The sequence below is a fragment of the Hakea prostrata genome, chromosome 2 (assembly GCF_041222555.1).
Source record: "Hakea prostrata isolate BN-2017 chromosome 2, UWA_Hpros_2, whole genome shotgun sequence".
NCBI lineage: Eukaryota > Viridiplantae > Streptophyta > Magnoliopsida > Proteales > Proteaceae > Hakea > Hakea prostrata.
In genome coordinates, this window is record NC_142601.1 from 62,934,989 (window position 1) to 62,953,500 (window position 18,512).

Consider the following 18,512-nt stretch of genomic DNA (forward strand, 5'->3'; position numbering starts at 1 on the left):
GTGCCTGATAAACGGGAAAACATACAAGTAAGGGATACTAGAAGAGTAAATTTGGCTCAAAGAGTTGAACAAGTCACCAGCCTAAATCTCTAGTTGAAGTAATCACATAAATTAGCTATGTACACGGGCACAAACAATGTGATGGAGCCCTGCAAGGAAACTTTGGTGTTATAGAAGGCTATCAAACATGGCTTTGGAGCTTTTAGCATGAGCCACTGATTTGCATAGGCCACCTGCCCTTTGTACATGTAGACACTGGAGCTAACAAAGGGGAAGACAAGTTTTTGAGAAGTGGAAAAAAACCAGAAGCTATAAACAACGTCAAAATAAAGATCAAAGATGAAACAAATATCCTTCTGTTATTACTTAAATAAGGTCCATTCTGCAGTGTGCTTGAATGAACATTGAATAACATTTTTACAAGAGAGAGAGGGTAAGGACTTCGTTTACCCCTAAGGAGCCAAAGAATTAATATTCAGGCATTGTCAAAATAAATCATTTATATGTATACACAATAAAGCATCGGCTCTGATAAACAGAGATTAGTTTAGAAGGAAAGGTTTCTTTCATCCTCTAATCTTCTATCCATCTTTGCAATCCACAGATAAAGCTTGAATTTTGCAAATTGGGCACACATTTTTCACTAGCAACCATTTCCTTATGCACTCTGCATGGTATTCATGTCCACAATCAAGAGTTCCCATTTGATCCATGTTCTCATACTCATCCTGTAAATCACCAGATCAGAACCAGTCAACCACCAGCTGCTACCATTTGCGGGCATTTGAATTAAAAGGAACAGGAAATATTAGGAAAGGAAAATTTATTCTCTGTGACATATTTGATAAAATACCTGGCATATGATGCAGGCCTCTGAATCCTGATCCATGTTGAATGGCTCCTCCAAATTGATACAAGTAGGTGGAGACACATGATATCTTGTCTTAAGATGCCTAATGATGCTTTCGTCTGTCAACCCAACTTTTACATTGCCAATACGCTCCTCCAGGGCAAGCAACTCCTGTGATGGAATTCCAAATTTTCAATGATAGTTTGATAGAAATTGGTTAAGTTTTATATCTTGATAGTAATATTTACATGTTACTTCTCAACTTACCTCATATGACATGTGATCTATATCCAACCGCATGTCACTGTGATGGTCACTGAAACTCCCAAAGCCTGAAAAATCCAGTATGGCAACCTCCTACATGTATTGATGGAAATACAGAATCATTCACACCAATAGTTTAAACAGAATAAAAGGCGACCATCATTGTAATTTCCACTGAAATTGTATAAGGTAAACAAACCATTAACTTACATCTTCTGGTAGAATCCTTAAACGTGAACGGTGACCATCTTCTGGCACTGCTGGCTGCACTGCTCTCCGGTGAGGTCTATATATCCTGAAGCCACTAGGTAGAACGGGTCTCGGGTAACCAGCCCCTGGAACTGTATCACCTTGAGGAAGATTCAGGCCACTATGGTGGAAGGTATTGTTCAAAGGATGCCAGTATGATGGTGTTGCTGCTTGAGGATGATAACTTAAATTGTGACTTGGCATGCCTTGTACTTGAGGAGGTGGGGGATGATGATGATCATTGTGCTGCTGGCTGTGCTGATGTGAAGTGGAAGAAGGATAAAAGAAAACCGCTGAATTTGCACCATTTGTGGAGTCTTGGTATCCTGGTGCAGCCATACCCCCCATTTCTAAAGAGCCTCCACTGACATTTCTCCCTGTAACAATAACATGAAACTCTTTAAGACCAAAGAAAAAGAAAATCATAGGTGTAAGGCTTCAAAACAAAGTTAATATCTGAATCACAATCAAATCACTAGGGAAACTCATGAAATATACACAATCTTCGATCAACAAACAATAGTCTTAACCATTTTCTGGAAGAAATGAAAGACAAAACTTACCATGCAAATAAGGTAAATTAGGTGCACAACTCCAGGTTGGCAAGCCTCGTCCATCCATACCATTGGTCCCAAACTGTTGCTCCACCAAAGTACTGCAGGCAGGCTGAAATGACTGACCTATAAAATTCCCCTGAATTAAATTATGTGTGTTATGCAAAAGGGGGGGTTCCCGCTGAAGGCCAATTGGACTGGATCTGCTCCTCACACTTCTCTGAGGACCCCCTTCAGCAACTGACAGGGTTCCATTCCCTCCAAATTCAGGTGGAGGAAGAGCTGCCGGATCATGCATTTGGACACCAGATTCAAGTTGTTGTTCCCAATGGTGTCGGCCTATACCCGAAGAGGTGCCTGCGGATGATGAACCTGAGCTTGTCGAGCCATTGGCATGTTGAGAGTTCCTTGGAAAGCCCTCTGCATTCTTTCTTTTGCATGAGCCTCTAACACCATCCATGAAATGATTATTCCCTTCGTATTCACCCAAATTAATGCCACTCATGCCTTGGTTGCTTGAACCAGGTAACTGATCAGTGGGGCCATGATTTAGTGGAACAGGGAAGTTTCTCCTACCAGAGAAGGGTATCATGTAGGGATCATAGAAATTTGACACAGGAACACCACCAAAATCAAGGTTTGCCATCATAGGATGATGATGATGCGGAAGACTATTGTATTGGGCCCCAAAATACATTCCATTATCAATATTACTGGCATTTCCAGAAGCTGATAAAACTGTATAGACATTAGGACGCGGAAAATCAGCAATATTTCCCAAGAAAAAACAGGGCTCGGGATGGAGATGGTGCTGGCCTCCCAGTTGATGGATTTCCCCATCGAGCATCTGACTTGTGCAGAGGATGTTTCTTTGTCCCATATCTGTTGAAAATTAATTTTTTTTTTCCAACAGAAAACTCTAATCATTTTACACAAACAAGTGAAAAAAAGATGTATAAAGCCTCATATGTTAATTGAAGGAACGATGAGAAATACAAAGAATGCAACATTTTGTGAACTTAAATCCAACATCTTTTCTAGTTGATTTTCCTAATTCCTAACTAAGAATTTGAAAATCAAAGATCAAACATAAGGTCCACACAGTCTATAGATAGTCAAGTCTAGACCACAGAAAATAGACAGAAAAGCAATACTAGAACATATTTAGTAAATTCAATTTCATATGCGCTTCATCCTACCAAGGAATGGAAGCCAAAGCAACAAAGATCGAAATGGTTTTGAGCATTCAATCCCCAAGACATCCCGACCAGCACCGATCTCCAAGGAATTGCTTTTTTCATAAGAAAGACAATGCCATAATTCACTACAATAATTATTGATCTAAAGGCTTAACAAACACCCATATCATATATTTTTAACATAAAACAAGGCTTATTCAAATCATTCAGCTACACCTTGCTTAACTCCCATTTGCACTTATTATGATCATAGAAAGGAAACGTTTGGAATTCTGATGAATGTGGAGAATGGATCAGAATGAAATCTTTAAAGAGATACCCAACAGAAGAAAAAGGCAAGTTTCCTATTTGTAAGTTAGAAAAACTACTACTCGAAGCCATATGATTAGATTCAAGTATTAGAGGTTCACCAAATTGAACATATTAGAAAATATTGACAGGCATAAACAGGGAAATGTGAAGGATGGAAGGAAACTATTGCATAAAACTGGAAAATAACGATGGCTGACTATAATTGGGAAACACAAGGTAAACAACAGCTGTACACAGAAGAGCATACAAAAAGGAACAGAGGAAGTAGCTAGCCAATAGATGAAGAAATAATTTTCATTCTATACCAAATAAGGACACAGAGAAGACACCATGACCATACAATAGTCAGTTAAAATAAGAACACAAAGAAAAGTGTGTTTGGTACAGACATGTTTTAAAAGGATCAAAACCTGTATGGCAAAGTCAAATATGTTAAGAACTGGAAACAAAAGGGGAAAACAGACAATACATGTTCAAAAGTCTAGTTTTTAGCAAGGATTGGACTGTAAAAAGGGCCAATATACATGTTTCAAATGATTAATGATTCCATCATTAAAACAAAATGCAGAGAAGATTCAACCAGATGGCATGCCATATTAGTGATCAAAGCAAGCCTCATATATCCAGTGGTGGAATCAGCCGTCTGACCCAAACAAGAGCTCCATCTACCTTAGAAATAACGATGGTGCATGGAACTTGTACCATAAGGGTGCCCATGCGATAATATAAAAATAACTTTTTGGTAAGAATTCTGAACAGGAGGAAGAAAAAAAGTTGGAGAAATAATATATAGGTTCCTTCCAAATCACATCTTCAGAATCAAATTTCAAGGCATTTACATCAGGTCCATAATCCAGCTGTGAATACAGTGGAAACTATTACATAGTCACGGTGGTCCCATGGTTCGACGGTGAGGAAGTTATAGTTGGACCTGAAGTAGGAGTTTGTGTTGCATGGGTGGAAATAATCGCACATCGAACGACTGGCGAGAACAAGAGCAAAGGCTGGCTATATATTGACAAGATTTGTCACTCTAAAGACTACGAATAATGGCTGTGCATAGCTACCATTTTCTAAGAATTGTAGGTAAAAGCTGTAAGCTTTTTAAAAATTAACAATATCATTAAAAATGGAAGGGTATTATAACCATTTTTTTCATTTGACTAAAGCACAGAATGTGTTTAAAATGCATTTAGAACTCCCAACCCAAATGAATCCATTATTTCCCATCACTTCCAGAACAATGATTCAGCCATTTCACCACATTTTAAAAGCACTAAAACAAAGAGATTTAAACAAGGGAAATCAAGTCACTGAACACTGAAGTACTAAATGGTGTATTTCCAAATTAAACGGTCAAAGAATAAATGGTGGTGTTTGGTCAAACTTGATCAATGCCAATATGCAAACTACTAGTAGACAGACAAAAGACAGAGAAGACATATTCCAAGAAAACTAGGAACTTCCTCATCCAATTCAACTCCCAGGCCATCAATAGAGAATATGAATACAACTAACCAAGAAATTCAGCCAAAACTTCAAACAATTCTAGAACAAACCGGAAGCCAAAGAGTTGCCATATCATATGCACAGGCAAAGGGTGTTACACTCGAAACTCTAATGGGAGAGTCAAATAGCAGAAATTAGTAGACACTACAAAAAACCTAGTACGTTTTAGGTGTAACAAAGAAAGTCTCTGTCTTTAGACCTAACCATTGCATCGCACCCCAGAAACGAAGTTTTACTATAAAAGCATCATACTCCAACCCACTCTCCCCAAGGTAGAAAACTTCCAGTTATACCCTATAATAATAACTAACAAACAATTCCTCTATGCAATGGAACAAAGGATGAAAGGAATAGCCAAGTAAGAACTAGCAACTTGTGATCTTTCTTGAATGCTTTCAAAAAATTCTAAAACACATAGGGAGATGATCTACTATGAGCATGTAAAGAAAATATATTATCAAACACAAACCAAGAAGGAAAAAGAAAAGAAGAAGAAAAAAAGCATCCACAAATTCCAGAACCATACCTTTTGGCAGGCATCAACAAGTACACAGCTTCCAGATATTAGATAATCAGCCAACTCTTCTGCAACCAGAAGGTGGAAAAAATATTAATAACAAACTCAAAGAAACAGCGTTGAACCAAGAGGAGAGAGAATAGGGGTGTCAAACTCAAAAATCGAACATCACGCTCTGTCGATCGAAAGCACCCAGGAAAAAAAAACGGGAAGAGAAATGAAATTGGCGATACCAGAGGGGAAAAGTACCAAACAAGTAAGAAGATAACGCCCACAGAAACCGAAGAAAGCCGTAACATAGAAACATACAGAGAAAGAAAGAAAAAAAAGAACCACAGAAAGAAAAAATAACCCACTAGTACATCAACCAGAATCGATGCACAGTAATGGATGATGAACTTCTCAGATAAATTTCGCAACAGAAAATATTTGCAGGTAAAGGAAAATTAACGAGTTGGGTCAAGAGGAGTACCAAAGGAAAATTTGCTTCAGTTTTGGTAGTTTTTTTCTGGGCTTAGATTGCGAATTCCAAGATTTAAATCTTCAGCATTTACATGTTAGCAGAAATCCACGAAGATTGATGAATTGAACGCGAAACTATAAATCTATAATTCCAAACCGCTAAAAAAGTTGCTATATTTTCTTAGATTATAAGTTTATAAATCTCGAAATTCTGAGAAATCTTAAAAAGTTGAAGAGGAGGAATTAATCTTAAGGTCCAATTTCGTAAGATGACCTCACAGTGAATTAATGGGTTGGGGTACTTCTTGGGTAGAGAAGGAATATGCTTTACGAACCAAAAACACTTTCCTAAACTTTCACAAATTCCATGCTGTTTCTAATGATTGTCCAATCAGGAATCTTTCTCCCAAAATAAATAAAATTTAGTGAAAGGGAAAACCAAATTGACTAGAAAAACTTATGGCTCAGGATAACATGGGAATGGGATTGGGTGACTTTTCACCATTTAAAGAGCATCTGTATCCCTTTACTACCCTAGGTAAAATAATTGGATGACAACTGAAGAAATTTAAAGGAAAAAGAGAAATTGGAGAGGAGTAGTTTGGTGAGGATTCTCATCCCAAATTGAATTAAAATTTGTTTTCCACATCAAAATTTACATAGTTAAAAGAGGGTAGAATTGGTTTAAAACAGCTAAAATCATCTTGTTACAGTGAATTTAGATATAATGCGTAAGACCAGCACGTGGATTCGATTCTCACTGATAGTATATATAATATTTTTATCCCTTATTTATAAAAAGGACCAATAAATAAATAGTCCTTTGTAGTTTTTTTTTTTTTTTTTTTTTTTCGAAGCTGAGGTTCATTTGGGCCAGTTCACGCACACCTTGATTACATCCTCGGGGGGGGGAGACGTTGTCTGCAACGATCAAGCCTACGACCTCTCCATTGAGAAGTATGGATTTTACCACTCTACCAATCCTGCATTGACAGCCCTTTGTAGTCTTAATGCTAGTAACTAGGAAGCATGCGAAAGAGTTAATACCTTGATGAGAATAGAAATTTTTAGATCTAATTTATTAGGAGTTTTATCCTCTATTCTCCTCTTAAAAGAAAATACACAATTTGAATCATTTATCAAGTTAAACTTTTAAGGACCCAACAAGGTGTTGGGCAAGTCAATCCACTATGTTGAACTAATGTTCTTATTTATTTGGTATGTTTTTCTGATGAAACTCAAAATATCAAATATCTATAAAATAAAAGAATAAAAGAGAAGTTTGTTGGAATATACCATATTTCCTTTTTATATGGGTACCCACAATTCATTTGATTATAAAACACCACAAAAAATCAATGCAGAGTTGGTTGAGTGATAAAGATTCATTTTTTTCAGCGAAAATATTGTGGGTTCGACACTTGCAGACACATTTCATTTTCAGTATTAAAAAAATACCAATACCAAAAACAAAGTACATGAAACTCATTAGAGTATTTTATAATTATAATGCTCCTTATTTCTTCCATTTTCTACCTAAAACTTGCCAGTCAAGACTTGTAAATTGATAGAACTAATTCCAAAAATTATATAAAAATGAATAAAATGGTGAAAAACCATATAACTGCATCCACTTAATTAGTTCTTGTTAGTTGATATCCCATTAAAAAAAAAAAAAAAAAACCCATTTTTCGAAACAATTTTTAAAGTTATTATTCTAATTTTTAGTTCCAACCGAACAGAAAAATAGATTAAACGTGTCAAATATATAATAAATGTTCATTATGTCAGCCATAAATATAAATATATAAAAACACCTACATGTCTCTATCCTTTGAACTAAACAATTTCAGTTTTTGCAGTTCTAAAGTTCTGGTTAAAAAACTACCCTAAATGAGCTGCCTTTAGCAAACCATGTGGAAAGTTTATCGGTTACCAGACCTAGCACATGAGGTGAAGGTGGCTTATGTTATATCAATAATTATTCTTCCTTAAAAATATGAATTTTACATCATTTTTCCATGAGGTTGGTCCCTCGATATGGATATAGGGTAGATTTTGGCGATTTTGTTTAATATTATAGCCCTAGTATATTTTAATTTATTATTATTTTTATCATATTTTGATTCCATTTATGCTTTCTTTTAATTTTTGAATTTTGTCATGCCATGTATGTATGTTTATTTTTTGTGGATCAGACTATACTATTTTCTTAGGGTAATTTTTATATATAATTTAAATATAAATAAAAGCTCGTCTGAACTAACTTCAAAGAGATTCGAACTCATTGACATCATATTATGATACGGAATCCGGATCAGCACCCCATCGGGGGAGCACTTCTCTGTGCTCCCCGACGGCTTTTCCAACACAAAACATGTGCACAGGGGTTGCATGATTTTTTTTTATTTTATGTTTTATTGTTTTTACCCTGTGGGCCCCACATGTTTTGTGTTGGAAAAGTTGTGCTCCTCCCCTGACGGGGTGCTGATTCAGACTGATACGTTGATCTTTTATATCCTTGTGGTTTAACACTTGGCAATTCTATCTCTTTGTCCCTAAAAAGTTCTTTTTTTCTCTGGGCAAGGGGAATTTTGGGAGCAATGCTGCTCCAAGCAAGTCCTCATCTGAGCCATTTAATATGTGAACGGTTCAAATTAAATGACGATCCAACTTTGAATCCGTGTCGTGGACTCCGCAGAGCAGCGTTGCTCACAAGCATTTTCCGGGGAGAAGAGGGGGACTTCCTATAAAGAAATATGGGATTTTTATCAGAATCTCTGTCAAGCTCCTCCTGAGAATAAAGTTGAAAAAAACAAATAGGATATTACTAGAATATGTCATATTTATGTATCTATCAACATTGGAAAATAAGAAGGATACATATACAAAACTTTCTCAATCCAGAAAAGAACATTTATCTGCAAGAGTTATTGCTTGGAGAAGAAGGCTACCTTCCCTTCCCTACGACCTAAATAAATGGTATACGTACAGAAAAGTTTACTTTGGAAATTGTTATTCTCCTTCTTAAGATCTACGGGCTTGTAACGCATAAGCAACAAGGTATATATATTATTCCATAATGGCTAAAGAGCTTATAAGCAAAGCAAAAGATTGCTTACCTCTGTGATTCTACAAATGTTATCAAAGCAATAGCTGGTGGGAGGCTGAGTTGGTAGCTGGTCATCATTATTGATTTTTTTTTCTTGGCCAAAGATCAAATATGTTCTTAGTGATTCGTTCTCAGTTATTTTTACTGATCTTTCTTGTCTTGGGTTTGGTTTCGTCTATTAGTTCTTTCCATCCAGCTTAAATTAGATTTTTATCAATTTTGATAAATTTTCAAATAAATTAAGCTCTTGTTTGATTCCAGGCTAGATCAAGAGTTCAACTTCAGTATTACGCAATTAATGCGCATTATTATTTGCAAACGGTTGAGATCTAGATTTTGATATTTTTTACACTTTTAAGAAACGGACGGTCAAGCTTAAAATCTCGGTCAAGATCTCCATCTCGGCTGTTTGCTGTAGGTACTACGCAACACCCAAACAATTTTCCTAGATTGATTGGTCCAATTGGCAAGAGCTACAAATTTTATACTACAGACAACATTTTGTTTTCTTATGTTATCTTAAGAATTATGAGAAAGCAGGGTCTTCTTTTTAAATTATGTTTTTTCCCCCCTAAGAAAGATGTTACACAAGGAACTCCTGGCTATTGCCTCTCCCTCTTAATAAAATATTAAAAAGAAAAAGAACAAAACAAAAATCATATTCAATCATAAAAGTGAAGGAGAAAGTGTTCAAAACAGTAATTCCAGAATGATGAATGCATTTAATTCATTGCGTGGATTTGAGTAGTCTTAGTTGGATTCATATGTCCATGAAATCCAATATAACAAATTTAAATAATAACTTGACTTGGAAGTTTGTTCATCATATGGTTAATAATTAGAATAATTTTCAAACTTAGGATAAAATTAAATACTACATTCATGTGGTTGTCACAGTTTATGTTGATACGAATGGCGATCTGAAACAAAGTAGATAACTTAATTATTGCCGACTGTGAAAGCAATATGTATAACCTTGTGAGTGATCCACCTCACTAAAGATTTTTTCTTTCTGGGTATAAGGTCCTTATTAACTGTTTCGCATGGCTTTTCTTATGCATCTGCGTATCAAAAACTAAATACAATTGGTTGAAAGAACAGAAGTAAGAGCTTTCCAAGAACCTATTTAAACCATGAAACGAAAGAGCACAAGCAAACGCAGTCGCAATTTCAATGACAATCCAAATTTGAAACCATTCATCTATTTCCAAGTGAAATTTGGTTTCTATTTGACTAAATAGGATGTAAATTAAACACAGTAAAAGATCAACAGAATTCCAAATTCTAAAGTCCACATACACATTTCCCACAATTATCAAAGACGACATAATAATTACCATTTGGTTTTTTCTTTTATAATTGAACAAAATAGTCATATAACATAGATAGAATGTTTCTTCTTGTTGCTGCTGCTGCATCACAATCTGGGGGAGCTTTCCATCATGTTGCCAACATTACTTGCGTGCTTCAACTTTCTTCTGTTCTCTGGCTGCAAGTTTGATTTGCCAAATCAATTAAAACAGTAGAGTAGATGGGGTTAAATAGAAGTCATACACTAAAGTGGGAATGTGGAACATGGAACCTACCAAGCTTCTCTTCTTCACGTTTCTTTGCAGCCTCTTCCCTCTGTTGGCGTATCAACGTCAAACGCTCTGTAAATAACAATGTCAGAAAAGTTCAAAAGAGTCCCCAATTGAGCATCAAAAAAGCTTTAGTCTCTGGAAGTGTAGTAGTATCTGACAACTTTAGTCATACCAAAAGCATTTCCAAGTAATTTAGCCAAAATTCATGTCAGACTCTGTACTGTGCAGTACATTTAGGACAATGAAGGCTTAAATGTTTAGACTTTGTATTTTTAATTTTTTCTTTGTTTGGGGGGGGGGGGGGGAGTTGTGGAGGAGGAAGAGATCACACAAGCATGCAGTCTCAAAACAAACTCAAGCTTCTATTCATTTACTCAAATAACGGCTGGCTTACAAGCAGAATATAAAGGAATCTGAAATAACAACTTGCAAGTCAATTCTAACAAATTCTAAAATTAAGAAGAAAAAAATACTGAAATAATTTAACTAATTAAATCAACCCTTGTTGGATCCAAGTGCATTGGACTGGTTCTTTCTGGGGTTGGGTCTTGAAAGCCTAACATGCTGATCCAACTACCAAGGGATTCTGTGTCACTCATGGACAGAATTCCATGGCAGAAATTTAGAAGTTTCAGAAGGGTAATCAATAATGATCAGAATATCAACAGAGTCAAAGCAGAAATAGCAGACCAGAAAACTGAAACTAGAATTCGCGATTAATCACTAAAACCAATAAGTTCAAGAAATCACAGTTGGAAGGACACTGGAAAATGATGGGAGGAAAAGACATTTTAATAAAGATTCTGAAACGAAGACATAGGACTAACAATTAAAATAGAATCAAAGCAAGCAGATGAGAAATAGGTTAACATAGTGCAAACCTACGAAGTAGAAATAAAGAGCAAGAGAGAAGTAAACATGCCCACAGAATACAATTCCCAGATCTGACCTTACCAAAAATATGAGAGGATATGAATCAAGAATCTCACATGATCTTTAGGATATAAAATCCCAACAAAATGCAACTTGGAATCACCTCTAAACCTTGCTAGAATATGTATAGGTTTCTACCACGTCACCACATTAAAAAGAGTGCTTCAAACCTCATGGAACCAAAATAGGTAAAAGCTAGTTTCTATTCATCATATTGATGTCCAAGGCTGCAACCTTTTACAACCTTACTTATTTGATACTAAAATGGAAACTAAAACTACGCATACATAACACTCTTCCAGCCAATAGCTTGTATGGAAGTAGTCTCAACTGACTAGAACTCAACATAAATAAAAAAGAGCAGACAGGAACAAAGTTGGATTGGTAAAGAACTGTCCACAAAGGGCATATAGCAAGTACATGAGGCTCCCACTAATTGGTTTCTGAGGCTGATGATAATCTATCTGGCCCTACCCCAGCTTTTGCATGGTTTTTCTTAGATTCGACCCTCAGCCACTGGTCGCAATGGAGCAGCCTTACCATTACACAAAAAGGACTCTGATTTGACCAACTGACAAAGTAAATCTAGTATCAGTGCCTCCAGCATATCTTAGGAACATTGATATATGACCAATAGGCTTAACGATATAAATTATCCAAAAAAGCTTATTTCCATTTTCCCATTTTCTCTGATTTATCAGCATCATATTCCCTAAAATATAGACAAAAACTTTAAAATCACTATTAAAATACCCTAGAGGACCTTCAAAAACTAAATTTAATCTCAAACTACAGATAGTTCTTCAAATATATTATTCAATAGCTTTTACATAAATAAATATAAATGTAGGACATGTCAAATGGTCGGGCTAGGTGAGTTTCAGAAGGTTCTAGTATATAGAGAGCATGTTTGGAGCAGGACCAACACCAAAACAACATGAATCTTCCTTCCCAATGATGAAACCAACTTCCTCCTAAAGCAGTTGGCTTCTGTGTAATCAGTCCAGTACAGGTTACAGATTTCGAAGCCCATACAGTTCCCTTATAAAAAAAACTAAAGCCCATGGACTCAGGGCCCTGATTTACTAATTTATAAGGAGAGCAGACATACATAATAAACTGCATATAACCTGTAACCTAAAAATCAAAATGTAAAACTAAAAGCTCAGATAACCCCTCTCTTTGAGGAGTTTTCCACACACATCAGTTGGTCGTCCATTTCTAATCAAAAAGGTCAGTTTCACTCAGTTAACAGATTTTTGCACTTTATTAAAATCTTCAACACAACAAAACCACTAGCACAACCAATCGGTCAGTATTAAATTTATTGAGCAGTCTCAGTTCGGCATACAAGTTATAACTCAGGATGAGAGGCTTTTGTCAGATTTGGCATTACTAAATTGAAATTGATCACATAAGATTTCTTTTAGCAGTTTCTTTGTTTGAGAGGTTTCCTTTTAGAGTTTACACTTCAGTTAGGTCTCTATTTTTACAAAAGAGTCTCCACTATATGTATGGTAGAAGATCTGAGGATTGGAATATTGAAGTTGAAATTGATAGTTCGTGCAAGGTGTTGTGTCCCCCCCCCCCGGGACAACCTCGGCCAACCCTGGCCAACCCCAAGAAAAGAAAACCCCTCAAGTTTGATTCTTCCCAGGATTACCTTCTTCCATACAAGCCGTCGTACCTTAGGGTTTAACACTCCTATTTAAATGGTTCTACATTTTCTAAAGGATTAAAGATTCCACTGTCCCATATTTCCCACAACCCCAAGTGAAGGGTAACATCAGGAATGTGATTAGAAACGACCAAATACAACCATCCTCATGGCTTAGTTGGTAAAGGGGATAGTTTGAGCACCTAGAGTCAAATGATAAAAAGTGGAATGTTGAAAATAAAAACATAAAAACAAGTTTTACAAAAGAAATTACTTCTATCAACACCTTAATGAATATTAGGATATCCAAACTAGGAAATAGGGACTAGGGAAATCTTATGTGCTAAGATGGCATCATATCATTAAAAATCCTAGATCAATGTGGCAATAATGAAGCAAATGGTAGTGCATTGTTATGCTTTTGTGTCTCAACCATCAACCATATGGACAGAGAACATCCAGAAAAAGAAAAGGAGAAATCAATAGATTCCAAAACCATTGAACCGAATGATACATGTAAACTCTTCACATAACCTGGAAAAATAAGACTAATGCAGCCACAAGGATTCTGTTTCTCACTATACAACACTATTAAGAGCCATCCATGTTGTCAGCAACCCTAGACCATGCATGGCCATATGCCTACAGCCTACCATTCAAATATTAATTCGCAAAGTCAAGCCGCAACCAGTAGCCTAAGCATTAAAAATTAGAATGCCTACTTTACACGGCATCTAGACCAGCAGCCTGATAAATTCAGAACATAATTTTGAGGGGATTAAGAAATCAAACATTATTTCATTTGCTTTACCTAGATCTTTTCTTGCTTGTTCTGTTTTTCCTTGTTCCTGCAGCCTCATATATCGTTCATGAGCTTTTTGTTTCTCTATCTCCTCCCTGCAGAAAAAGAACAAAACATGACCACAAAGATAGAAACACATGGTAATTCACCCCTTCTCAAATTATTCCTTATCTCAATCAAAATAAATGTGGTGAAAAATGCCAATAACTATTCTAAGTATATATTATCACAGAAACTAAAGAGCCACCATCAGATAAAAGTTAACAAGGGAAAATACCAACCTTTCACGCCTAGATAGTTCAGTTGTTTTCTCAACCTGCAAAATGAGAAACCATTATCACACAATCAAATCCTCCATGGTTATAGAACACAAATGTAGAGAAGACTTATAACACAAATGTAGAGAAGACTTATAACACAAATGTGGAGAAGACATCCAAACTTACATCAACATCCCTAGCCTTTAAATTCTTTGGTCTCTCCAAATTAGGATTCTGAATATCAATAATACCCTGAGTTCCTTTTCGCTTCTACAAACATACACAACCAATTCCAACAGCAAAAATCTTATTTGCAACTGCTAATTTATCCCAAAAATATGAGGTGACTCACACAAGACAACTTTGAATGCAAGCCCCAAATAACTAGGCATTACAGAATAACAGATAATCAATAAAGTGGATAATTGACCTCAGGTTCTCCTTCTGATTCTTCTTCAGATTCTTCAGTTTCTTCTTCTTCCACATCTTCAGCTTCTGCCTAATAAAATTACAGAATATATTTTAGAGGTACCCGAATAAAAAGGAAATAAAACAGAAAGGAAAGCAAAGTTTTAATCAAAGTGACATAGAATATTCTGATTATTATGCTAACTGTATAAATTTCCAACCTTCTCTTTTCTTTTTTCTTTTTCCTTTTTCCCCCCTTCTTATGGAATGGATCAAAGTCTTGCCGGACAGGTAAGAACTCAACCCTAACAAGTCGAGCTGTTCCACTCTTCCTGTTTTCAGCCCTACCTAAATGAGTTGTTAACATGCATCTGTTTTCTTGCACTACCTGAGAATGCACATCTAGGTGTTGTACGTCTTCTTCGTTAGACCATTGACTTTGTGAGGGTTTCTAAACTAGAAAACCAACGATTACCGTGCGCCATGCAGATCTCCCCCCCCCCCCAGTGGCAACTACTTTTGAAGCAGTAATGCTGTACAATTTTTATTCATCAAAGTTGTAAGAAGTTCGAGGTTTTATGTCGTAGAAACTGAAATATATGTTCTTGAGAATGCCTAGTATCCCACCCCATGAGAAACGCAGTGATTCATAGAAGACAGTTACATATATGGTATTTAAGTGCAAGCAAACAAAATGAAAAAGGCACTTTGGGGCAAGAGAACAAGCAAGCAGGATTAATATAAGTGGGCATTCATCCAGGGAAAGATATATAACAGCACAATGTAAGGAATTTTGCCTCACAATATCAGTTAAGTTAAACTCTTGTGGATTTTCTGCACCACAAAATTCCAAAACTATGAAAACATATTTTAATCTAAAGAAAAACTGCAGGTCTCGCTGTATGCCTGTATCACATCAAGTCTGTGACCAGTTTAGCCTCTGATGAAGGGGAAGTCCAATAATATTGGTTAAAACAGAACCATAAAAATAAATTTGGAATGGGATTTCCAACTTGATGGTACAACAGTTAAAATCCTAGGTGATAATGTTCCACTATGCTATGATATCATATATCATACTATCATACTACTATATAAAAGTAAAACCTCAAATCAGTAATGGCAAAACTTTTAAATGACCAAAATATCCTTCCTCCAAAAAAGAGCAATTCCTGAACAATTACTGCATCAATCAATATAATAACTCATAAATCATATCATACTAATATATAAAAGTAAAACCTCAAATCAATTATGGCTCTACCCAAAAAAATAACCAATTACGGCAAATCTTTCATTGGACCAAATACCCTTCCTCCAAAACAATGTACCTTTTCCTCATTAAACAAACCCTTTCGAGTCACCCCCGTGTAATATTCATTGAATCAAGCCACCAACGAAATGTCACACCTATCCCTAATAGGTGGTTTTCTCAAGAGGTATACCTCTTCAACTAACACTCCCTTACCACTATCTTGGCATCTCTTCATCTGCCTCCCTTATTCCTATCCTATTAACAATATTCACAACCGAAAAAAAATTCTCATTGTATTTCATCTCACCCCAAAAATCCGCCTAATATTTTATTTTCAAAAAGAAAGAAAATGAGGCAATTCCTATTCAATTACTGCAACAATCAACATTAATAATTCATCAACGTTCAAAAATTTAAAAAGTAAATCCTATCATATCATAATACTATAAAAAAAAGTAAACCTTCAAATTCGTTATGGAAAATCTTTCAAATGACCAAAATACCCTTCCTCCAAAACAACATACCTTTTCCTCATTGAACAAACCCTTCCAACCCAATCCGTGTAATATTGATTGAATCACGCCACTTACGAAACATCACACCTATCCTTAACAGAGGTGCACCTCTTCCAAGTAACACCCCGTACCTCAAACCTTACGTCTTTTTGCCCACTTCTCTTATTATATCCTATAAATATTATTCAAAAAAAGAAATTTTTTTCACTGTATTTCATCCCACCACAAATATCCACCCAATATTTAATTTTCAAAAGCCATCTTTAAAAAGGAAAGAAAAAACATGGTGATTCCTTAACAATGGCCACGTCAATCAATATTAATAACTCATAAATATTTAAAAAATAAAAAGGGATAATTTAACCTTGACCCTTAATCCGTTCTCCTACTAGAAGAAAACGTTTATATTTAAAAGTATGTCAGAAAATAATAAAAACCAAGTCTGTATGCACGTGAAATTTTGCTAGTTCAAGTAAATGAACTCATCCATCATATAAAGCTTCTTTACCAACTGCAGATTTAACCTCAATTTGGGATTTCATGTAGCAAACCTTAATATCTCAAACATTGGAATAAAAATGATACCCATAAGCTAACAGCACAAAGATCAACTGTTGATGAAAATAAAATGGGAAAAAAGGGGCTAGGAGGGAAGCAAACAAATAATAGATACGTTATCTTACAGCAAAAGCAGAGAATACAACTGCTCATAAGGACGTATAGAAATACCTGTCTGAAAGTGCGAGGACGAGTGGAAGTACCAGCAACTGTGTGCAGTTGAGAAAGAGAATAGTGCAAGTTAGAACCAACACATAAATGCAAACAGAAGAAGCAAAAAAAGAAGCACCCTATAGATTTCAGGGCCATGAAGACAGCGTAAGCAATGAACCTGTAGATAATATTCCATCAATGTCTATAACTAAGCAACAATTTAACATGATCCAACATTCCAATGCGCACAAAACTCCATAACTACAGATATTAGATCCTCAGTGACACCGGTAATTTGAGAAACAATTTTGCATGACTAACGACGGTTAATATACCTTAATTCGTTTCGACTTTTAAAAAAAAAAACTCTTGATATTATTTCTCTTAAAATACCATAAAGATTTGAACATTACTACGTGCATGAAATAGCAACTGACAAAGCGATGTAGCAGAATAAAAAACCAACGACATTGAAATATGTCAATTTCACGATGTGAAAAGGTAGCAGAGCCAAAGAAAGACGACAATAACATTGAACCAGTTCGGAATAACCAAAACGAACATATATGGTGAAATAAATTACCCTAATATGAATTGATGTCATTGTTATTCTTGGACAAATTCAAAGAATTATTATAGTAGCTTCAGAATTAATAATTACAATTTGCGTAAGAGAAATCGATCTTGCAATAATCAATCAAATTGTTCTAAACACATTCAACAACGAAGCTCCAGATCTGAAATTACGAAAACACAAAAACCCTAAAGTCTTCTAGGTGCAGAGAAGAGCAGAGAGAGCGTGAGGTGTGTGGGTTAAGTCTCTTACGCATCTCTTCGGGAGTAGAGAAGTGCCTTCGACCCGTAGGCTTGCCCTTGAACTTTCCTCCCCTCCCCCTCACCATCGTCGACGCACGGAGGGTTCAACTTCCCGCTCTTTCTTCTTTAATTAGACTTTGATCTCTCTCTTTCTCTCTCTCTCTCTCTCTCGCTTCTGCTATCAGTATGAATCGAAAGCTGGAAACCCTACCTCTGCAAGTCACACCTGGGCACCACGCTGGATCGCTAATGTACTACTACGGTTTTCGGGTTTTTTGCACTTCTTTCTTTTTTTCTGCATATAATTTTTCAGTTTTTTTACGTGTTAGAGTCTAAACTAATGTTTAAGTACCTTTAATACAATATATTACATATGGATTTTAAATATACCAACACTATTAGCCACGGTTAAATATATTCAAATTTCAAATGTGAAGGAACCGGATCCACATCCTTTGTAATTCATTTCTCTATAATTCCCTCATAAAATTGTGGCATTTAAGTAATTCAAAGGTTACATAACAAATTAGAGTTTAAATAAAAT

The 18,512-nt window shown here is 35.8% G+C and overlaps 2 protein-coding genes across 2 annotated transcripts; both read right to left on the reverse strand.

Annotated features, from left to right (window-relative positions):
* Nucleotides 1-313: 313 nt before the first annotated feature.
* Nucleotides 314-6,324, reverse strand: LOC149025571 (RING/U-box superfamily protein). Its single transcript, XM_089145776.1, has 7 exons — nucleotides 5,927-6,324; nucleotides 5,464-5,522; nucleotides 1,927-2,799; nucleotides 1,325-1,740; nucleotides 1,118-1,207; nucleotides 854-1,021; nucleotides 314-728 (listed from the first exon to the last, which is right to left on the reverse strand). Exons 3-7 carry the CDS (start codon nucleotides 2,795-2,797, stop codon nucleotides 582-584), a joined length of 1,692 nt encoding a protein of 563 aa, XP_089001902.1. The 5' UTR covers nucleotides 2,798-2,799; nucleotides 5,464-5,522; nucleotides 5,927-6,324; the 3' UTR covers nucleotides 314-581.
* A 3,882-nt stretch (nucleotides 6,325-10,206) lies between these two features.
* Nucleotides 10,207-18,280, reverse strand: LOC149025572 (uncharacterized). The gene is made up of 8 exons (XM_089145777.1): nucleotides 17,979-18,280; nucleotides 17,171-17,208; nucleotides 14,694-14,762; nucleotides 14,450-14,533; nucleotides 14,285-14,319; nucleotides 14,013-14,098; nucleotides 10,615-10,680; nucleotides 10,207-10,517 (listed from the first exon to the last, which is right to left on the reverse strand). The coding sequence occupies exons 1-8, from the start codon at nucleotides 18,052-18,054 to the stop codon at nucleotides 10,483-10,485; spliced, it is 489 nt and encodes a 162-aa protein (XP_089001903.1). The 5' UTR covers nucleotides 18,055-18,280; the 3' UTR covers nucleotides 10,207-10,482.
* Nucleotides 18,281-18,512: the final 232 nt, after the last annotated feature.

What these genes read in the sequence shown, in the direction of transcription:
- LOC149025572 (XM_089145777.1), bottom strand. Translation starts at nt 18,054, where the DNA reads ATGGTGAGGGGGAGGGGAGGAAAGTTCAAGGGCAAGCCTACGGGTCGA. An exon ending in TAAAGGCTAGGGATGTTGAT is followed by an intron (nt 14,320 to 14,449) that starts GTAAGTTTGGAT and finishes CTCATTTTGCAG; the next exon opens with GTTGAGAAAACAACTGAACT. An exon ending in ACAAGCAAGAAAAGATCTAG is followed by an intron (nt 10,681 to 14,012) that starts GTAAAGCAAATG and finishes TGTTATTTACAG; the next exon opens with AGCGTTTGACGTTGATACGC.
- LOC149025571 (XM_089145776.1), bottom strand. Translation starts at nt 2,797, where the DNA reads ATGGGACAAAGAAACATCCTCTGCACAAGTCAGATGCTCGATGGGGAA. An exon ending in TAATTTACCTTATTTGCATG is followed by an intron (nt 1,741 to 1,926) that starts GTAAGTTTTGTC and finishes TTATTGTTACAG; the next exon opens with GGAGAAATGTCAGTGGAGGC. An exon ending in AGGCCTGCATCATATGCCAG is followed by an intron (nt 729 to 853) that starts GTATTTTATCAA and finishes GGTGATTTACAG; the next exon opens with GATGAGTATGAGAACATGGA.